This window comes from Crotalus tigris, unplaced genomic scaffold (assembly GCF_016545835.1).
Source record: "Crotalus tigris isolate CLP2741 ecotype Arizona unplaced genomic scaffold, ASM1654583v1 scf7180000019137.2069052, whole genome shotgun sequence".
NCBI classification, from domain to species: Eukaryota; Metazoa; Chordata; class Lepidosauria; order Squamata; family Viperidae; genus Crotalus; species Crotalus tigris.
In genome coordinates this window covers 1,912,887-1,935,836 of record NW_024097395.1, presented here as the reverse complement: position 1 = coordinate 1,935,836, position 22,950 = coordinate 1,912,887, and the positions used below count along the sequence as shown (strand labels likewise).

Below are 22,950 nucleotides of genomic sequence, written 5' to 3'. Positions count from 1 at the left end.
TAGGTTTACAGAGTCAGCATATTGCCCCCAACAATCTGGGTCCTCATTTTACTGACCTCGGAAGGATGGAAGGCTGAGTCAACCTTGAGCCAATCTGGATCGAATTCCAGGCTGTAGGCAGAGCCTGCAATACTGCACACTAACTATTTCACCGCCATAGCTCTCAAAGATCTTCACAGATTTTTTGCTAAAACAGAGATTATGGGATTTATTCATCTTTCAGGAAATATATTCTGTTTTGTAATATTGTAATATCCAAAGCACCTGAAGTCAGGACAAGAAGCAACGGATGGAAACTAACCATGGAGAGAAGCGACCTAGAACTAAGGAGAAATTTCCTGACAGCGAGAACAATTAATCAGTAGAATGACTTCCCTCCAGAAGTTGTTAGTGCTCCGACACTGGAGGTTTTTAAGAAGAGATTGGATAATACTTTGTCTGAAATGGTATAGGGTTTCCTGCTTGAGCAGAGGGTTGGACTAGAAGATATCCAAGGTCCCTTCCAACTCTATTATTCTGTTATGTCTGGGAGGGGGAAACAATTGCACATATCTATCCCTTTGGCCTTAATGGGGCAGAATGCCCTTCAGTACAACCCACACTGAATACAAAGAGTTGTGCATAATCACTTGGAGAAAAGAATTCCCAGAATTAGGGGGAGCACTCTGCAGGTGTAACAAATAGTAGAATTATTGGAAGGAAACTGGGAAAATAGACATGGAGAGCTACAGTTCTGGCTGTTTTTACCAAAATAATGAAAGAACTGTTGCAATATAAGCCCTGCCTCTTTTGTACATGCAGGTGATGTTATGATGCATCTACAGAAGGGGCGGGGCTTGCAGCAGTGTGATGCACAATCATCAGATGGACTGGTTTGACCCATGCTCATTGAACAGAGAGCAAGGGATGAGATTCTTTTGAAAAATAACACTTGATGGGCTGCTGTAGAAGACCTCTTTAGAAGTTTCTCTCACCGTTTTTCTATCCCCATAAACTGACAATTTGCTTTTTCCAAATAAAATTAAAGCAAGTCGCACATGTTTATATATATACTGTAATAGAAATAGCCATCCATCCATTGAAAAATACAGAAATTAAGTTTTATTCTTAAAAAACAGAGAGCATCCATTTTCACATTGTGGGCAAGGGTGTTTTTGTTTTTAAACCTTTTATCTTAAAGTAACAATTGTTCAACACTTATTTAGAAAAAGGGCTGCAAGTGGGATGGGAAGAAAAGATTTTTGGCAGTAATATAAAATACGAGCTTTTTTTAAAAAAAATGGTGTAAAAGGTAAACAAAGACAAATTATTACAATGATATAAAAATACAACTGGGTCATCCACTCTTATAAAAAATGACTTTGGAATTGCATTTGGCAGTTTCACACACACACACACACACACACACACACGTGTCACATCATTCTAAAAAAAAATCACAGAACAATGAAAAGAAGTTTATAAATTATGGTTGCAAGGGTCATCAAATCCTTTGCTTGTGTCTCCAAAACTCTCTTTCTTCTGTGTCTGTCCATATCAGGGTGACTAATGAGGTATATAGGACATTAACACTTTCGGACATACGCATGATAGAAGAAAGTGCATTTTCAGAGACCACCCACAGGAATGGGTTGAATCCATGATTTTTATCCTCCTCCCCCTACCAAAAAAAGGCACAATCACATTTTTATTTTATTTTTTGTTTTTTTTTCTTTTGCTTTGGCATGCTTCGTTAATGTTCAAGTCCAAGCAGCAGTAATCCTTTCCCCTTAGCGATGTCAAATTCAGTGCCACCAACTCTGAAAAGGTTTATTTTCATGTCCCTTGGGGGAAAAAAAAACTTTGCTAAGGGCAGCAAAAATGAAACAACAACAATAAAATGTCCAGCTGGTGAAATCACACATCAAGCACCATATCGTATTGTTGTTCCTTCTTCCGCCGGCCACATTTAGTGATAAGAGCTAAATATAAAGTCAAAAGCATTACCCAGTAGCAGGCGTAAAGTATTGTGCCAATGATCAGCACTGTCTGTTTTGATTCAGAAAATGGCTTTCTAGATTCCTTGTATATGGTGAAAATAACCCCGCCTAGAAGGATTGTAAACCAAACGGACACGGGGATGAGTCCTATGAAATTGACCACAATAGTTTTTCGGCCAGATGTGCCCCATCCTGCCTTGTTTATGGTGGCTATTGCAAACATCTTGGCTGGAAGCAAACTTGACATGTACAACACTGAGTAAAGGGACATAAACACCATAACGATGTTCCCTCTAAGGCAGCTCGCAAAGGAAGACTTGATGAGGCCAACAAGTTGAACAGTCAACAAGAAGAGAAGGATGTTCCACAGTTTCCCCCGGTAAAAAAGTTGTATAACAGTGGCAATGAGAAAAAACGGAAAGAACCCTGTGATGACTGCCTCGTAGGTCATCCACAAGTGATGCTTGTGGAACCACATGGCGTTGTACAGCCATTCACGGAAATAGGACTTACTCCAACGGGTCTGCTGGTTCAACCATCTGAGATATTCAATGGGTGTTTCCGTAAGGCACTTTGATCGAGCGGTGTACTTTGTTGCATAGCCCAGGCTCAGGACTCTGTTGGTGAGATGTCGATCATCTCCAAAGCTACACTGAGATCCCATGAATTCTTGATTATACCAATCTTCCACGAATTCATGGAGTAAGGAGTTCCTGTACATCCCTAAGGGTCCACTGATACACTGTACACAGCCAAAGTAGGACTGGCATGCTCGTTCAATATTAAATGCCATCCAGTACCTGACACTGCTGAGAAAGGAGATCCATGAATCGTACTTGTTCAAAATCTGCAAGAGAAGGTTAACAATTAGTTCCTGAGATAAAGACAACAAGGATATCCTTGACTTAAAGCTGTCAATGTTTTTTTTTAATGTTGTAATGTGGAAGGTTCCTTATTTATTGTTTACATTCACCAGCTCTTATATGCGTAAGAATAACCTCTGCACAATAACATTTCTCAAGATCTTAGGATGTCCCAAAAATTGTTATTGCTTTTGCTGCTCTAGTAGTAAATTAAGCCAAGAGTTTCAAAGACCCAATATTTTAGTTTGGATAAATTTCTTTGCTTTGCTTTACTTTTTGTCATTATTCTGACTGAGAGAGTTCAAATCCAATCTTCAGTAATTCATCAGACCAATAACCACTGTCTTAGTATTTAATATGTATTCAACAGATTTATATGTCACCTTTTTCTGATGGACAGGTAGTCCTTGGTTTATGATCATAATGGAGCCTGCCCACTAGTTCTAATCTCATAAAACCAGCTGGGGGTCATTGGGCTAGTCACTCTGACACAGGAAAGAGGCCTGGACAAACCAGTTCTGAAATCTTGTGAAGTAAACTGTAGAGACTTGTCCAAGCAGTCATGAAAAGTCAAGACATACATGAAAGCACCAAAACACAAAAATGCTGAATTAAAGTCAAAACAATTACTATATTCACCTGTACATCTCCTCCAACACCACCAACCATTGGATCTTCTTCTAAAACCTTCACCATTTCCACCGAAGATGCTGGATCGAGCATCGTATCTGAATCGCATACCTATCCATAAAAGAAAGAAAGAAAAAAAATTAAGAAAGAGACCAGGGTAGGTTTGTTGAAAAATAGAACTATAAGCAATTACTTAGTTAAATAATAATGCTTGCCTGTTGATATTTTCTCATTGGATTTCCCAAGAAATCTCATAATGCTTAAATTCAATACTGTGATTTAGCAATTGTTTAGCAATGAATTGGAAATGCAGAACAGGTGTACCACAATGTAAAATGTACCAGAGTGTCTTTAGAATATTGGCCAAAGAGACTTGTGAAATTGATGGTAAATTTGAAGAAACAAATCTCTGCAGGGTGCTTGCTTTATATGGAGAATATAGTCTGCTATCCCATCCCCCTGAATGTTCAGTTGGTTTTTTTGCACTTAATTTGGATCTCTAAAAACCCACCCAATGGAAATTATATTGCTTGTTCTTTGCAAGCAGTGTTAAACACAAAGTAGTGGGCATATCACTTCAATAAGCTACAATTCATTACAGATAGTCACAACTGAGACCAAAATTGTTGTTGCCAAGAGACAACAATTTGTCTGAAATGGTATAGGGTTTCCTGCTTGAGCAGAGGGTTGGACTAGAAGACCTCTAAGATCCCCTCCAACTTTGTTACTCTATTATTTTGTTATTATTCTTTCCCATTGACTTTGCTTGTCAGAAGGACACAAAAGGTGTTCACGTGACCTGAGTCACTGCCAAGCATCTGAATTTTGATCGCATGACCATGAGGATGCTGCAATGGTCGTAAGTATGAAAATGGTCGCAAGTGCTGTTGTAACTTTGAAAGGTCACTAAATGGATGACTATATGTCAAGGTCTCATCACCATCCTCGTCATTTTAGCCATTGTCCATCTACTGCAGGATGAAGGCCTCTTCTGCATGTTTTCCAACCAATATAGTCCTGAGTTTTGTTTTGCCAATTGGGCCCGCAATACTTGCTGATGTTGTGGATCCATTTTGTTTTAGGTCTCTTTTGTGGATGCTTTTTATTAAGTGGGATCCATTCTATGACTGCCTTGGTCCACCTGCCATCAGTTCGTTTTCCTGTGTGACCATCCCATTTCCATTTCAATTCTTTTACTCTCTTGATGGTATTGTATACTTCCGTTTGTTCTCTAATCCATGTGCAGGTCTTTCTATCTTGTCTTGTAATGCCGAGTATGCATCTTTCCAAGGCTCTTTGCACCACTCCTAGCTTTTGTATTGATTGTGAGGTTAGTGTCCATGTTTCACTGGCATATGTTAAAGCAGGTAGCATACACCGAACAAAAACTTTTCTCTTCAAGCATAGGGGGAGTTTGTTCTTGAAAATTATGCTTAGCCTGGCAAATGCCTGCCAATCACATTTAACACTTCATTCAATTTCCCTTATTGTATCACCTTCCATTGAGATCCGTTGGCCAAAGTATATGTAGTGGTTCTTCTCTAGAGTGAATTTTTTTTCTTTCTTTGGTGAATAAAGGTTATCTTGTCTTGTCTTATCATCTTATCTCATCCTAGATCTTATATAGAACAGGATAAAAAAACACAAATTGGTGGGTGCTTTGCACTGTTCCTGGAGAGAGAGAGAGAGAGAGAGAGAGAGAGAGAGAGAAGATTGCATTTGGTGCCCCAGTTCAAATGTTTCCCACTGTCCTAAGGGGGAATGAGTGATGACTGAACTTACAGATGCTTAAAAAAAAATTGGCAGAGGATCTGGGAAGAAATGTGATAGCCCTTTTTGCTCACAGAAGATTTAGCTATTTATGTGAAATATATACCTTGGATTCCACCATCCAGCTCTCTTTGAACTCGCAATTCATGGGGCTCCACACTTCTAAACATTAATAAAAGTCTGTTTCACTCTTATGTTTAGAGTGCATGTTATTTTATTTCCTGATTATATGGTCATGTTTCCAATGGACTGGGAAGGGAATATATTTTTATACTTCTTAAAATGTGAAATAGATAGCTCTTTTGAGCACGGTTGTTGTGAATACAACTAGTATTTGTGTTGTATATACAGCACACTTTGCATCGCTTGGTTTTAAAAAATTTTTTAGTGGCTATGTGAAATTTGGTTTATTTTTAATCTTGCTGGAGGTATGTGTGTGTTAAAGTGCTATGTAAACCCAACCTCTCTGGCTGGTTTATGGTTTACAGTACTGTGTAAACTGAGAGAATGGGTTAATTCAGTAAGCAAGCAGATTTGTGAACACATTCTATGAACTATTGCAATTTTGACTTTAGTCCATGGTTTTCTGGAGGATCTATGCGCATATCAGTATAGTGTAAATGGGATTACTCTTATTTCTTCTATGTCCAGCCCTTGAAATGCACAAAACACTTTTGAATTTAAAGTTTTGAATTCAATTCTGAGCTTAAAATCAAAACAGTTGCTTCAGATTCAAGAAGGATTAACTTGAGCATTTTGGTTGAACATCAGAGGGCCTGTTTAAGCTCAAGAATTTTCTTGCACCCCTTAACAATACCTCATCTCTTCTATAGATCTGAGGCATCCCTGACAATCATCTACTTCATGTGCTACTTCCAGCATACTCAACAGACTCCATTGGTGTTCAAATTTATAAAGGAGGAATTTCATACAAAAAGGGACATTTCAAAGATCAAGGCAGAATAAAGAAAAGGGAGAAAATTATTCTTAATTTCAGAGCAAGCCAGACCCTCAATATTTTGAGAGAATCCATTCAGGAACTGAAGGCAACTTAAGGCAACTTAAGATAATTAAAAGAATATGCACAATATTGGACATGCTAATTAAATCAGTATGATTAAACTCAAAATTAAAATCACTTGTTAAAATCAGCCTTCTTCCTTTGGAAGAACATTGGATAAACTTTCAATACAGAAATAAAGGTGCCCAAAAGTTTCAGATTTTGAAAAAAAATGAGAGAATATAATGTTTTCAAGCCAAGCAAACACTGCTTCTACTTTCCTAATAGGGCCTCAATGCCTGTGATTCATCATGATCAAATCATTAAAGTTAGATGAAACCTAGTGACTCATGGGGAGAAAACATCATGTGTAAAATAATAAAATAAAATTGAAATTATATCTGAATTCTAAATTATGGAGTTACTGCCAAATTTCAAGTTGGTGTGACCTAATAGTAAGAGCAGTTTAAAATTGGAGATAATGGTTAAGAAAGGTGGAGGTCCATCTCCTGGATGTTTGGCTGCCATCTCTCTGGGCTGCTTTAATTTGGATTTCTGCATTACAAAGGGGTTGAATGATCTCCAGAATTCTGCCACTTCATTTCTGTATTTATTAATGGCCAGATGTTTTGCTTCAACCCACTTCTGGATTTCTAGTACCTGTCCTCCCTGGCTAACCTAATAATCTTGCTTCCCATGGCCAGGGTGTTGAGTGTGAGCAGCTGAAATCCCCACTCATTTTGCTGCTCTCGTGCCCATCCCTTGCAGAAGAATCATCTAGATGAGCAACTGTGTTTTTCTTTGACACTAACAATGGGGCCATGGTTTTCAGGATGATGAGTACCCAGTTCTCTCTCTTTTGCTGCCCCATAGCACCTGCTGCTGGCAGTGATCACCTCATTTTGCTCAGCAATAGGGCCGGCTTATTAGGGAATTTTATACCCAGTGTCCAAATAGAGTCAGAGACCCTGATATGGACTTGTAGTTTTATATAAATAAATATTTTTTATAACTATATATACAGGAAACTAGATAGTCAGGCAAACAGGAGTATCATCAGGTAAATCAACATAGCAGGAATATCATGAGGTAAAAGCACACAGAGGAAAAAGGCGGGAAACAAGGAAACTCCCCCTTTTCACTGAGCAACCAATCACAGCTCAGATTCCCTCATGCAGTGGCCAGTTCTCTTCAACCAGTTTGCTGTAACTGTGTGTTCTTACTCATTGTCCAACCTTTCATGGTTCCCGCTATTAAATTAAAAATCTTAACGGCTTTTGTGGGTCACCCAAAAAAAAAAAAAAAGATAATGCAGAGAATCTGTCCACATCTCTGTACACGTAAGAGGGTATCAAGAATACAAATATACTGGTGATTAATACAAGCAACTTGCATGAGTGAAATACAGTTCGGGGGATAAGCTTTCCCCCAACATCACCACCCAATTCATTTTTAGGGGGTAATGCATGGGTGGAGATGTCTACTAGATATAGCCCAGCTGACAGATAATCCCCGCCTAAAGCTTGCACTTTAGAATTGGGGAGTTGGCCTGGTCTAATTCATTTTTAAGTGAACAGTATCAACCAAGGCTTTAAAGACAAAGCTTTTGCCTTGAGTGAGGTAATGCAGCTGTGGAGGCTGAAGCCCAAGAACTTGGCTGAAGGACTAGGCTTGTTTGTATTTCTAAGCTTTCCCCCACCTTCCTGACCCAACCCGCTTTCCCTCCCTGCTTCTTAAAAAGTTTTAATAGGACTACAAACTTTCCATTTTCATAGATGCTGCCAAACCTTTGAGATTCTCTTTTGAGATGTAAGACCGTATGTTCACATAAGAGGGCCTCTGAGAGGCTCACAGAATGAACTAAGCCTTCAGTTCCTAGCTGGGATTATTGTTATCTTTTTTTTTTTAAAAAAAGAAATGTGCTTGATGATTTTTTTTCCTTGGAAAAAAAAGACAATAGAAAAAAACTTTTAAAGGAAGACAGAGAGAGAAATGTAGTCTTAATATTAGATAACATTGGCCTGGAATCTTAGGTGTTTTATCAGCCAGATTTGATAACTTATCTTGGATCACACGTTTAGATCATCTGCCGGTTTGATCTAGTAGTTAAGGCACCAGCCTAGAAATCAGGAGAGGGTGAGTTCTAGTCCCACCTTAGGCCTGAAAGCTAGCTAGGTGACTTTGGACAAATCACCAGAAGACTGTGAGTTCTAGTCCTGCCTTACTCATGAAAGCCAACTGGATGACTTTGGACCAGTTACTCTCTCAGCTCAACCAATCTCACAGGATTGTTATTGTGTGGAAAATAAGCTGAAGTAGTATTAAATATGTTTACCAGCTTCAGTTACATAGCAAAATAATAAAGGTGGAATATAAATAAATACAAATAAATAAAATATATAAACTGTCCTCTGTTGCTCTGTGGTGTATCTGAACTTCCACTTGTGATAGCAGATCAAAGGTATGAGGGAAATCAAATATCAGAAAAAAAACTTTGCTAACTCAGCCTAAAGTCCCACCCATTCAAACTTGTATTTCCACAGTGGCCAATCAGAAGTTTTCTGAGAAGCCAAAAAGTGAGCAATGAGCATAATGACTTCCTCCTGCTTGGGTTCTCAGCAGTAAATATTGAGAAGCAAACTTCTATGCAAACAGAAGAAATGGTAATTCCAGGCAAAGTAGTAATTACAAAAGCAAACTGGAATCTTGACATACTAAGGCTCTTTATGTAGATTCTTTTCTCCCATCTCCTGTAACAATATTGAGGATATTTTTCTTAAAAAGTGACTCCTAATATTACATATAATGTCTAATGATGGTAATTTCAGTCTAAAAAAATAGGATCCAAATGTATAAATGTGGTCAGGATGTTATTCAGGTAGTCCTCAACTTACAATCATAATTGAATCTGCCTATCATAGTTGTAAAATGGGTCAGTCATATGACCAACCTTTTTTTGCAGCAGTTGTTAATTGGATCAGCATGGTTGTTAAGAGAACTGATGATTTGCTATGGGTGCGGTTTTACCAAAAATTGGAGATAAGTGTTGGTTTTCGGCAAAACTGTTATAAAATGCAGTCACATTTCCGTGGGATACAACAAACAACCATGAATGCAGCCATGTTACCAAGTGTGTTAGTTGTGTGACTGAGGGAAGGGGTAAATGTTGGAACTTTGAATCCAGGTCATAATTAACCCCAAGATAAGTCTACAGTAAGTCAAAGATTACCTGTAGGCAGGTTGTTTAATAGGCATATTTTTCACTATGTTGACTACATACTACTTGTAGTTGGGCATAGTTTCACTATGTTAACAGTATACTATCTATGGTAAAATCCTGTTCTTTCTTCTTAATAGTTTTTTATCTTTAAACTGACCAGCCAGCGGAAGGCAACCTCAAACTAAATACTGCATCTGTACAGACCACAATTATTGTGAAGTATTTAAGACCTCATGGCCACATTTGGGTCCCCCTAAATATTGGTGCAATCCTCAAGAATCCTCAAACATTAAATTGCCATATTTAGTCTGAAGAGGAAAATTATTAAGTCCACAGCTAGAAAATAATCATATTGTCTCTGATGAGTTGTAATTCAGTGCCACTGCATAGCAATTGAAATGAAATCAAATTTAGTTTTGCTCTGCCTACCTCCACTACATGCCCCCACTACATCAAATGATACTTAGGAACCAAGTGCAATGTTTACTGCAGAAAAATACCTGCATACCTGGTTTAGTAAGTTAACCATTTTGGGTTGAATTCCTACAATGCTAAGCAATAGGAATCCCTGCGGATTTTACTCCGCTAGTCATTGTCAACTATATGGAATGGTACTCATCTCTGTTTCAAGGCCACTGAGCCAGCATTGTCCAAAGACACTTCCATGGTCATGAAGCCAGCATGATGTCATGGAGCACTGTTCCCTTTCCACTGAAGTGGTACCTATTCACATTTGCATACTTTCGAATTGCTAAGTTGGAAGGAGCTGGGGCAAAGACATAAGCTCACTCCATCATGTGGCACTCAGATCTCGAATTTGGGTTACCAGCTTTCCAGGCAACAAGCCACAGTGTCTTAATCACTGATCCACTAAGCAATAAAGCATCATTAATAAACTGCTCTGACTGACTTTGCATTGCATGTTACGTTAGCACCCATATTATAACAACCCATATTATAGCCTAGTTGAATTGGGTGAACTCAACTGATAAGGCCCATGGAAAAGCAGAGAGTACTCTGCTTTTTCTGCTGATAAAATACAGGTAGTCCTTGACTTATAACAGTTCATTTAGTGACCGTGCAAAGTTACAACATCCCTGAAAAAAATGACTTATGACTGTTTTTCACCCTTCCAACCATTGCAGCATGCCCATGGTCATGTGATTAAAATTTGGATGCTTGGCAACTGGTTCATATTTATGACGGTTGCAGTGTCCTGGGATGATGTGGTCATCTTTTGAGACCTTGTGAAAAGCAAAGTCAGTGAGGAAGCCAGATTCACTTAACAACTGTGTTACTAACTTGATAGCTGCAGTGATTCACTTAATAACCATGACAAGAAACATTGTAAAATGGGGCAAAACTCACTTAACAAATATCTCACTTAGCAGCATAAATTCTGGGCTCAACTTTGGTTGCAAGTCGAGGACTACCTGTACTTAGCTGCTGGCTGTAGCAGAGGTTAGTGATACGTAGCCATGTTTGACAATATTTAAGCTTTAAGAACAACCAAGGGATCATCTTTGCAATATGGCTATCAACACAAACAGATGGTTAGGGTAGAAGTTCTTTAGATGAAAAACCCGCTGAAACAAATCAGAGTTTGTTCACAGTGCCCCAGACTCTGTTGAGGTCTATGCCAACCTAGCAATGGAAGGCAATCAAATCCAGGCAACTACAGGCAGAAACGCTTCCCTGACCACAGTTCATTGCATGCTGTCTAGAACAGGGAATAATACATCTTGTGAGACACCTGGTAGAGTTGTGTCCCTTTCTGCTACCCCAAAAAAGTTCTTCAGGGAAGCTACTGGGGCTGTGTGGAATCAGATGCCCCAGGGTCTTTTTCTAAATCAATTAATTATCATCACAGAACTTGATGGCAAGTTTTCACCCTTCCCATTTGAGCCCTCATCACTGTCATTATTTGCCATCTGATCATCTTAACTATTTCAAAAGTCCAGCTTTTTCAACGGCTCTGCTGTTTTCCAATGGAGAGAGAAAGAGGCACACTGTTTGCATAAGGGGCAGGATGGGTTGGGTTGCAAACAGCTCAAAATATACAAAACTGGCTTTCTTGGGACGCCTGTTTTATTTGGCACTGAATGAGAATGTTTAGACCTACCTGTACATAATCCACACTTCTCCCCAGTGCTTTGAAGGCTGTGTACATGACTTCTCTTTTTCCACCCCATTTTTGCATGATGCAGACACTCTTGTTGGACAGGACCAGCTGAGTGACGTGTTGCATGCTTTCTCTGTGGGACTCTTCAGTCTCGTTGGGACCTCTCTGATGAAAGTTATTCCTCCAGATGTAAGTGGCAGATTTATCCCTGCCCATGATTTCACTAAAAATGTCCATCATGTAAACATCATCTTCAGAATTCCCATCGATTACCATAATCAACTTAATTCCAGGGTAGGTGAGCCTCTTCACGGAAAGTAAACATTTCTTTAAGTAGTCCGGGTCTTCTTGATAGGCAGCAATGCAAAGGGCAACAGTTTTGTTCAGCTTGATTGGCGTCTCGAGAGATCGGCGCATTTTACGGTGCTCGAGAAAGGCAAATAAGCTTTGGATGATAAGGTGGGATGCCAAAATAGCACCATAGAGTCCAAAGGAGAAATAATAGTTGTCTGTTTGGATAAACTGGTAGCCCACAATATAAGCAGCTGAAATTCCAAGCAGAAGAGATACTCCAAATAGGGTCGTTCCAAGAATTCTCAAGATGCATATAAACCTCTCACAATGCATCTGTAAAAACCAAAAAGAGAGTTATAATTTCTGCTCTTAGAAGCACTAAGCGAGTTACTTAGTAAAACAACTGAGGGATCAGTTTACTGCTTTGCAGTTTAGAATGGAAAGAGTTGACCTGAAGACCAAGAATCTAAGAATACTCGTTAGAGTATTTATTAAAAGGAGGCTTAATGTTACAAGTATTCCAATGAGGAGTCTGCTTACAAGTCACAAACACACACAGACACACACACATGCAATTTAGGGTGCTAAAGCTCTTCCATACTTCCTCCTACTTTTTAGTTACAAATATTAGGAAACTTGCCTTTTTTGTGAGACATTCCTTGTTTTGTCCCAAAGGTTCTTTTTAAAGAGGCAACTGGATTTTATTTGTTTTTTCTTGAAGAACTGAAGAAGCTTCTTTGGATGAGAACCAAAACGTCTTCAAGGAAACACAAAAAAAAATCCAGTTGTCTCTTGAAAAAGCACCTTTGGGACAACCATGACCTGGATGACTGAGAATCTCGATAAAATAACAATAATAGAGTCAGAAAAGACTTTTGAGGTCTTCTAGTCCAGGGCTTTTCAACCTTTTCATCCATTGTACCACTTTTAAGATATGGCAATATCCGAGTACCACCAGTCGTCTAGCAAGGGGTCAAAAACTTGATGACCCCCCTCCCCAAAAAAGGAAAAAAGTGATAAAGTACAGGTAGTCTTCAACTTACAACAGTTCGCTTAGTGACTCTTCAAAGTTACAATGACACTGAAAAAAGTGCTCCCCAAGCCACAGCCGAGCAAGACACCTGCCTGCCTGCCTGCCCAGGGCACTTTTCCTCCTGTCTGAGGTTTTCATTGTTGTGAGCATTTCTGTTGAGGATTGGCAGCGGGGGTGGGGTGGGGGTGTTTGGTTTTTATTCCCCCCCCCCGTCTGCTGGGTGGTTGCAGCAGGTTTTGGTCACTTCACATAACCCTGGGACACTGTGACCGTCATAAATATGAATCAGTTGCCAAGCATCTGAATGTAAATCACAAGACCTGGAGATGCTGCAACATTCCAGCTGATCAGCACTTCTTCTGGGCTCAGCAGAAACATCAGGATCAGTGCTGCTTTCCAACTGATTGGTGCTTCTTCAGGGCTCAGCAGAAGCACTAGGATCAGCGCCGAGCTCCAGCTGGAGCCTGGTACTGATCCTGGTGCTTCCCCTGAGCCCTGATAGCCCCGAAGAAGCGCCGATCAGCTGGAAAGCGGCACTGATCCTGGTGCTTCTGCTGAGCCCTAACAGCCTGCAGCTCCAGCCATCTCTCGCTCAGGCTTGTGCGGTGCTGCCACCAGTTCAGCTCATTCCCCTCCCCTGCTACCACTTTTCTGGGATGGTCGCGTATCACCTGCCAGGTGTTAATGTACCACAGGTGGTACCCGTACCACTGGTAAAAGCCCTGTTCTAGTCCAACCCCCTGCTCAGGCAGGAAACCCTATACATTTCAGACAAACGGATGTCCAGTCTCTTCTTAAAAACTTCCAGTGTTGGAGCATTCACAGCTTCTGGAGGCAGATTGTCTCCATAGACATTCCTTGTTTTAATAACCATCATTGTGAAAACTTACTTTCACAAGAGAAGAAAAGTAACTAATTCTAGACCACATTTGTTTTGGGCCACCAAAGGCTCTGGGCAGTTATAATAAAGCATCTCACCTCTCCATTATGAGGAAGACCCTTCAGAAGGAGGAGAGAAACAGTCTGCATCAGGGTAAAGTGGATGGAGAGACCACTGACCAGAAACTCAAGGAAAGCAAAAAAAAAAAAAAAAAAAAAAACCCACAATTTTGATATGGAACAAGAAAAGAGAGGTGTAGGTGGCTATGAAAATGGACAGGGGTGTGTGTTGAGGATGCTATTGTGATTCCTGTTCTTAATGGGCTTACTTTGTGCTGGAGTAGGCAGGATATGAGGATGACTCCCAGGTCATGTGAGATGCAGTTTGCTGGACAATTGAAACCATTGGCCACACTCAAGAAATCAAAACACTGGCTCTGCTTATTTTCTTAAAAGAAAGTAATTAACATTGCACAAACACGAAATCCAAAGTAACAGTAATAAAATAAAACAAGATTTTAAAAATCCCAAGGATTACTTTAATTGATTTATATGAAGTCCTCTTCTATAAATGGTATTATGGCCTATTCAGCTCCTTGTTTATTTCCCCAAAGTGGTGACTTCTACGTTAGGACAATCTGATGCCCTCCAGATGTTTTTGGACCATCACTCTTAGCATCTCATGAACTAATAATCAGGGATGGTGGGAATTTTGACTGAAGTATCTGGATGCACTGTGTGTGTGTGTGTGTGTGTGTGTGTGTGTGTGTCTTTCATTGATCCAGAAGTTCCTTTGGTGCCAAAGGGAAATCATCTCCATAACATTTCCTAGCAATTCACCTTCAATTCAGGGAAAAAGACTTGCTTGGAAGTTGCTTTCAAAGATGGAGAATTTCAAAGAAATCCTCATGGGCACAATTTGGCATTCATGAACTTATTCATCAGTGGGGTGGCCTGAAAAGTGTTCAGTCATCCTTCTAGTGGTCTGAAGGCTCCTTGGCTCTCGATGGTTAAATCTTAAGGGAAGGCAACGTACGGGAAATTGTTCCATTCAGCTTTTTCACATCAGAAAATGAGGACAATAAGGAAAATTTCAAAGTACTGGATCATCTTGAAACAGAAAACTAACACCAGCAGTATCATCTTCTGCCATATTCCACAATAAAATATGTTCAAAAACACTACTGAGAAGTTGAAAAGAAAAAATATATATATCAAAGAAACATTAAAATACAGTAATAAAAGGAGAGCTTTTTGCAAGGAAAGGTCATTTCAGAAACTAACTGAACACAACATTGATTTGTCTAAGTGAACTGATTGTTGGAAATGCAACCCTTTTTATAAGGAAACTATCCTGGTTAAAAATGCAAATCTAGTTATTAGCACAGTACCATACAGGAAGTCCTTAACTTGCAACCATTCATTTACTGACCACTCAATGTTACTTGACCACTCAACGTTACAACAGTGCTGAAACAAGTGACTTACGACCAGTCATCACACCTGATCATCACAGCATCCCCTTGGTCACATGATAATGATTTGGGCAGTTGGCAATCATCACACATTTATTTATTTATTTATTTATGAGACTTATATACCGCTTTAAGTGCAAGCACTCTCTAAGCAGTGTACACCAGTAAGCAATGTATATATATATATATTTACATTGCCCCCAACAATCTGGGTCCTCATTTTACCTACCTCGGAAGGATGGAAGGCTGAGTCAACCTTGAGCCGGTGAGATTTGAACCGCTGACCTGCTGAACACAGTCAGCTAAAGTGGCCTGCAGTACTGCACTCTAACTGCTGCGCCACCTCGGCTCCATTTATGACAGTTGCAGTGTCTGGCAGTCATGTGATTGTCATTTGTGACCTTCCCAGCCAGCTTCCAAGAAGCAGTTAATAGAGAAGCTGGCAGGAAAGTCACAAGTTGCAGTGACATGATAATCTCACTTAACAACCCCAGTTAATCATATATAATGACCACAGCAAAAAAGGCCGCAAAATCAGATGCTGCCATGTGATGCCTCACTTGATGACCACAAAGTTTAACAATCAAGGATAGATCTACGACAACTCACCATAGCCAACTTGCCATGATCAACTCACCACAGCCAACTTGCCATAATAGCCAACTTGCTGTGGCCAGCTCACTGTGGGATAACTTGCTGCAGGACAAGAATTACATTAATATCAAAGAAATTGTGGAATAGAATCATTAAAGAAAGGATGCCAAAGGAGGGACCAAATGAAATGTGAAGGACAAAAATTAAAATATTTTAAAAATTATTTTAAATAATTAAATTAAATTGTTGCATTGTCCCGCAGGGAATTGTCCCATGGTGAGTTGGCCATGGTGAGTTGTCCCACTTCGGTCAAGGACTACCTGTAGTGACTAATTCCAAGTGATGATGTCTCTTTTTCTTCCCTTTCCATGCTTGATAGTTGACAACATGACAACTCAGATTAAAAGTATATAAAATAGTCTATCTTCCTTTAAATATACCAGTGGCCCAAACATGCCTGAAGAAATATGGGAATTTAGGTCAAAATAGGATTTCAAAAGCAAATACTCCAGATGACTCAATATTTCTCAAAGGCATATGTACAGAATTCCTGAAAGGGGGAGAGGGAAGGTAATGCTAAACATCTAAATGCTTCAGAGCACATGGAAAAGCAAATTTAGTAGCACCAGTCTCCAACTCCTTAAAGCACCCACATCTTCTCTGGGAATCTCATAAGGGCCCTGAGTAGCTGCCACAGGGGCCTGGGAAAACACTGAGCTATTTTAAAGAATTCCAAACAGGTTGATTACATGCCAACAGGCTAGTGTTAGCTTTCAACAATATAGCTAGATTTTCTCCAGGAACTTGGTCCCCAAACTAGGCTTCAGATTTTGCATCATTGCTGTAACTATGTCCATCCACTTGCAGCTGACCATCTCTTTTTCTCTTTCCTTTCCCAAAATTATAGACTTCTCCAGAGAGCTAGGTTTTTTTTTTTTTTTTTCATAATATGCCCAAAATATCATAATTTGAGCATGGCCATTTGTGCCCTGAGTGAGAACTTTGGATTTGATCCAAAATATTTTTTGGAATAGAATCCAAAACACTGCACTCATTCCTTGGTTATATAAAACTTGGTATACAAAGCAACTTTCTTCGTTATGTTACTCCATGCTACTCGTACTATTATTAGATGGTCTTAAAACAGCAACAACAAAAAAGAAACAAGATTAGGACTGTCTATGCATAGTGTGAGCCCTTACAACACTTGAAACAGAATCCGACAGGCTTCAAAATCTGTAATGGTAAACTCTACGCAACACACGACCTAACCAAAATGCAAAACCTAACAAGCAGTGAGATGCTAAGGGGCTCTTGCAAAGAGTAATATAATGAATGAAACAAGACCTAGTAGTGAATCTAATGCACAGTTACTCCAAAATAAGCCCCATTATTTAGTTGTCAATGTACTTACTGATAAGTAAGATTGCACAAAGCTGAACATAAATTCAGCAGATCTCACTTCTAAGTTAACATGTAGAAGTTTGCTTGGCACCTTGAAGAAATATTTCAAAGTTTTACTTATAATCACACTGCTGTTTTAGTGAGGAACAGCAAGAAAAAGAAATACCCTTCATGTCTTAGTTATAGTTTAACTTCTTTAATAGGTCAGGATTAACAATCCCTGCTGGATGAACTGCAAGATATTTTTTTTATCACCATTCTTTTTTCTCCTTCTAATATTTCTCTTCTCTGAACACTAAAATGTGAGGATGGAATCTGAGATGAATTTGAATTTGATTTATCCCTAGCTTCATTCAGAATATATTGAGGAAAAACCCTTAGCAATATTGCCTAAATTGGATTAAAGATAACTTAAAATTTCCAGTAGACATTCTGACTATACATTCTATGTTTACATATAGATTCATCCTATGTGTAAACATAGTTTTTTAAGTCCCAGCCTTGTTTTCTTGGAGCTATAAAAACTCTTGCAGATCAATTGCTGTGCATCACAACAAAAGTTACCTGCAACAGAACATAGTAGTTTTAAAGTACTTAATACCTGCTGGGTCCCCCCCCCCCCACAAGAAGACTAGGGACAATATGTAGCAAACCACCAAGAATCAACTCATCTTGAACATTAAGACATCCTAAAGAAATCTGTGCAAGTTGATGAAGTTCCACACAATAGTCTCAAGTCACTGGTTTGACAAATCAGGATGAAAGTCAAAATGCATTATATGGTTTCAAAAGAAAAGCCTCTTTTATGTATAATGTTTACTTTATGTTGGAAAACATGCATCTCTGCTAGCAATTATTTAAGAAGCATTTCAATATGTGTACTTATGTAAGCATTAGGATTTGATTCAGATTAGAGTTGCGTTACATTGCTATTGAGTTTTCAGCCAAAGTTTTCCCAGGCCAAAGGAAATTGTATGATGGGAATGGCTTAAGAGGAAACTAAAAGTATATTTCTTCATGGGATCTTTGGTCCAAAAACTATTTCCCACAAGATGAAAAAAGCATATGGACATGCATATTCAAAATGTTTGATCACTCACTAATAATATTTCTTGATCCAGGAGGCAAAGCACTACTGCTACATTCCCCCCACCCACCCTAGTTATTTGCTGGGGTATTTTTCATTCAGAATCTGTTGAGGAAATATATTTAGCAATATTGCCTAGAATAGATGGTCTTAAAGGTAACTTTGATTGTGGGGTCCTTGGTGCTCTCTGAGCTGGGTGGTTTTTCTGCAGACATTTCATTACCAATCTAGGTAACATCAGCAGTGCTAGCCAGAAAACTACCCAGCTCAGAGAGTACCAAGGACCCCACAATCAAAGTTAACCACCCAGCTCAGAGAGCACCAAGGACCCCACAATCAAAGTTACCTTTAGACCAGTGGTTCTCAACCTGTGGGTCGGGACCCCATTTGGGGTCGAACGACCATTTCACAGGGGTCGCCAAACAAGGTTGTCCGCCATTTTTCCCCCTTTTCTTTGGCCACGCGCCTGGCACCCGGTGATGTATAAGTGGTTGGGGATCACCACAACATGGGGAACTGTATTATGGGGTCGCGGCATTAGAAAGGTTGAGAACCACTGCTTTAGACCATCTATTCTAGGCAATATTGCTAAATATATTTCCTCAACAGTTCAACTCTGAGCTACAAGTACTCTTTTCTATCAGTAACTTAAATTGCCTTTAAGTTATTACAAAAGGTTGGTCATTATTTTTGCTTACCACAGTACATTTCTAAAACATAACTCTTTATAGTAAGTCCTCAACTTGTGACAATTGAGCCCAACATTTCTGTTGCTAAGCAAGACAGCTAAGTGAATTTTGCCCCATTTCATTATCTTTCTTGCCACAGTTGTTAAGTGAATTTGGCTTTCCCATTGACTTTGTTTCAAACAATTCATCCCAACTGCTCTGGAGAAATAATGAATCAACAGAAGAAAGTGAGAATCAAGAGGAATTTTCTATTATATTAATTTCAAACGTGAAGAGTGATTGCATCATATCTTTCTTTAATTCTCACACATATCAGCCAAGAAAACCAGCCAATTAATATTTAATATGAACTAGGCTTCAATCATTACCCAAAGGGACCATGTGGATAAATTCCCTGGCATTCTCAGCTTTAAATATCAAAGTAATTATTCTTTCATCCAGATTGCACTCTAATCTTTTTTTTTTTTTTCTCCAAATGAAATGACCTAAACTTTAAATTTGAACTGATGCACTTGAAGTTTCAATATGGAAGCGTTCTGATGCAATAGCTTGGAATTGCAAGATTGACGGGTGTTCCAAGTAAATAGAAGAACAAGTGTTGCAAAATTTTAAAAGTAGGATACGGGAGCCCAGCTGTCTTTGCTCGTATGTGATCATATATAATCCTTGCAATATTACAAATAGTTCTAAAATGCATCTGTTGCGCTGGATGCCGGAGACACTTGAGTTTGGATGATATCTCCTGCCTCCCTGAGGGACATTCTTTTGAAGTTTTCCTCTCTTTGAAAGGCTGTTTGATCCAAGTCCAGTTTAAAGATAAAGAAACTTAAGTTAATGGATTCTTTAAGCAAACTGAGTAGGTCAGTTTTTCCCACTCTGGTAATATGTACTTTGATGGTACTTTTATTTTATTGTGTTAGGAATGCTTATTTCTAATTATTTTAATGTTTTTGGGCTCTCAGCTTCCAGACAAGATGGATAGCAAATAAATTTAATAATTAATGAATAAATATACCGAATCATTGTAATTCTTTGAATTTGGACGGTTGCAATTATTTCCAACCATGGATGTTAATCAGGTCAACCAAGTCTGCTTCATCTTTTGTCCTCTTTTGTTGAGATCCATGACCTCTTGAACGCTATCCAATACTTGAGCTATTTTAATATTAAATCTAGATATTAGATTAGTACAGGTAGTCCTCAACCTATGACCACAATTGAGCCCAAAATTTCTCTTGCTGAGCTGGACATTTCTCAAATGAGTTTTGGCCCATTTTACGACCTTTCTTGCCACAGTTGTTAAGTGATCCACGGTTGTTAAGTTGTTAAGTTAGTTAAGTTGTTAAGTTAGTAACATGGTTGTCAAGTGAACCTGGCTTCTCCATTGACTTGGCTTGTCAGTAGGTCACAAAAGGGGATCACGTGATCCCGGGACACTGCAACCGTCATAAATATGAGTCAGTTGCCAAGCATCCAAATTTTGATTACGTGACCATGGGGATGCTCCAACGGTCCTAGGTATGAAAAACAGTCATAAGTCACTTTTTTCCAGTGCCATTGCAACTTTGAACGGTCACTAACTGAACCGTTGTAAGTTGAGGACTACCTGCTCTACTCTAATTCAGTTTGTGCAGATGTCCTGAAAAACAAGACTCCTTCAATTCAATGAAACTTAATTCTCTCCGTTGGGAATCATGACCTTCATAAAAGTAATATGTTCATGCACCTAAGATAAAGATGGAACTTTTTCACTTGAGAAACCCAGAATATTTCCTTAAAAAACTGTAGACAGACTGATCTTGAGTCTCTTTTTTCCTCTCCTGCTATATTATTCATATTTTCCTTGCATTTTTCAGCGTCTATGTATATATGTAGCTCTAAAATCAGATGTGGAGATATATATATATATATCAGGTATATCTATATATATTAGACTCTCTTGAATAGAGTCTAATTCTATTGGCTTTCAAAAGCCAATAGGAATTGTCCAAGCTGTCTCTGCCCTGTTGAGCCCGCCAAAAGTCCTATTCTGTAACGGTGCTGCAAGTTGTCTGCAGCTGTGTGGAAGTTTCCACCCCTCCCTACTGAGCAACTACTAAAAATGTAAGTAAAAGAGGGCCGGGGGGGGGGGGTTGCTGGCACGCGTGGGGCCCGGTGGGTGCCTTACCTCCCTTGGCCTGGGCCAGCTGGTGGCCCAGCCGGTGGTCAGCCTGCACCATCTCTGCCGCTTGCCAGCTATGCCTCAGCCGGTGCAGGGGGCAGCACCACGCATGCGCAGCGCTCCCGGGTAGGGAAAGTCCTCGACTTATGACCAGTTGGATAGTCCTCAACTTACGACTGATTGGGTAGTCCTCGACTTACGACCGGTTGGGGGTCGCGACATTAAAAAGATTGAGAACTACTGATCCTGAGGATTGCAGACTCAGGAATTATAAAGGGAAGGAAGGAGAGCTTAAGAGTAGAATTTAGAAGGAGATGCAAGGTTTCATAGGCTTCATGTGATAAGAGCTAGTTTTGTATAGTGGTTAAAGCGCTGGACTAGAACTCATGATAGAGATCGTGAGTTCTAGTCCTCCCTTAGGCATGAGAAGCAGCTGGGTGACTTTAAATCTATCACTCTGGCTCAGCCCAATCCATCTCACAGGGCTGTTTTAAATGGGGAACATAGGAGGGAGAAGCATTAGGTATGCTGCCTTGAATGATACAAAATGAAGGTAGAATATCCATCTGTGGAGTCGTTGATGCTCTCTGAGCTTGGTTTGCTTGCAGATGTTTCATTACCCAACTAGGTAACATCATCAGTGCTAGTAAGTATGGGCTTTGCTCCCTGTTTATCTGGATGTTAATCTCTGCTTGTCTGGGTGTTGGTTGCTGGAGAGGATGAGCTCTGATCTTTGTGTTTCCTTCTTAACTTTGTTATTGCCTCTTTTGAATAGTGTGCAAATGTGGCTTATTTCTGTGTTTCTGGGACTACAGACAAATAAGCAAAAGACATACCCTAATAAAGGAACTTACCAAGCGGGAAATCACACCCCGGCCCACACTGGCAAGACAAGCTACTGTATATAAACAAAGGGCAAACCCCACATCCATGCACCCTAATGATGTTGGTTCTAAAGTTGCTTCTTCTGCATCACGGCTTGTCACTTGGTTCCCATATGCCTAGATTGTCCATTTCTATCCATAATGCCAAGATAATGAAATATGCATGGTGACATTATAGGACCCTTTGATACTTGCATCATGCCATCACAGGCAAGTGGGTACTTTTAGCTATTATTTTTAGTATTCAAATTGTGGTTTAATTGTAGATTGTGTGAACTGCATTATTGTGAAGCAATTTTTGAATACTGATTTATTTGGTGTTTTATATGGTGTTTTATATTTATAGTAGACTGTGTGGATTGCATTATTGTGAAGTAATTTTTGAATACTAATTTATATGGTGTATTATATTGGAAATTCTGGAAGCCACCTGGAATCTGGCAGGTTTCAGGTAGTAGGTAAATTGCATAAATTAATAAGGAACCATGTTTGTCTGTGGCATCACCACACTCATTTCTTCATCTTTAGGTACTGATAAAGGGGAATATTTGTAGTTCAGGGTTAAAATGATGGGTCCTTGGTGAGCTTGATTGTTTTCTTGCAAGTGGGAAACTTTAACCATCCTAGACCAATCCGATCCAAAAAATGCTAGGGAATTCCTAGAAGCCTGGCACTCTGACGAATTGGAGATCAATAGACACATTGATATAAACAACATCTAGACCAGTGGTTCTCAACCTGTGGGTCGGGACCCCATTTGGGGTTGAACGACCATTTCACGGGGGTCGCCAAACAAGGCTGTCCGCCATTTTTTCCCCTTTTCTTTGGCCACGCCCCTGGCACCCGGTGATGTATAAGTAGTTGGG

General features: G+C 39.5%; 1 protein-coding gene across 1 annotated transcript in view; it reads right to left on the bottom strand.

Moving 5' to 3' along the window:
• Positions 1–412: 412 nt before the first annotated feature.
• HAS2 (hyaluronan synthase 2) overlaps positions 413–22,950 on the bottom strand; it is a 37,292-nt gene continuing 14,754 nt past the window's right edge. The window contains exons 2-4 of the mRNA XM_039359835.1: positions 11,585–12,211; positions 3,482–3,583; positions 413–2,826 (exon numbers count right to left, since the gene is read on the bottom strand). Coding sequence (XP_039215769.1) covers positions 1,897–2,826; positions 3,482–3,583; positions 11,585–12,211 — 1,659 coding nt within the window. The 3' untranslated portion in view covers positions 413–1,896. The remainder of the gene's footprint in view (positions 2,827–3,481; positions 3,584–11,584; positions 12,212–22,950) is intronic.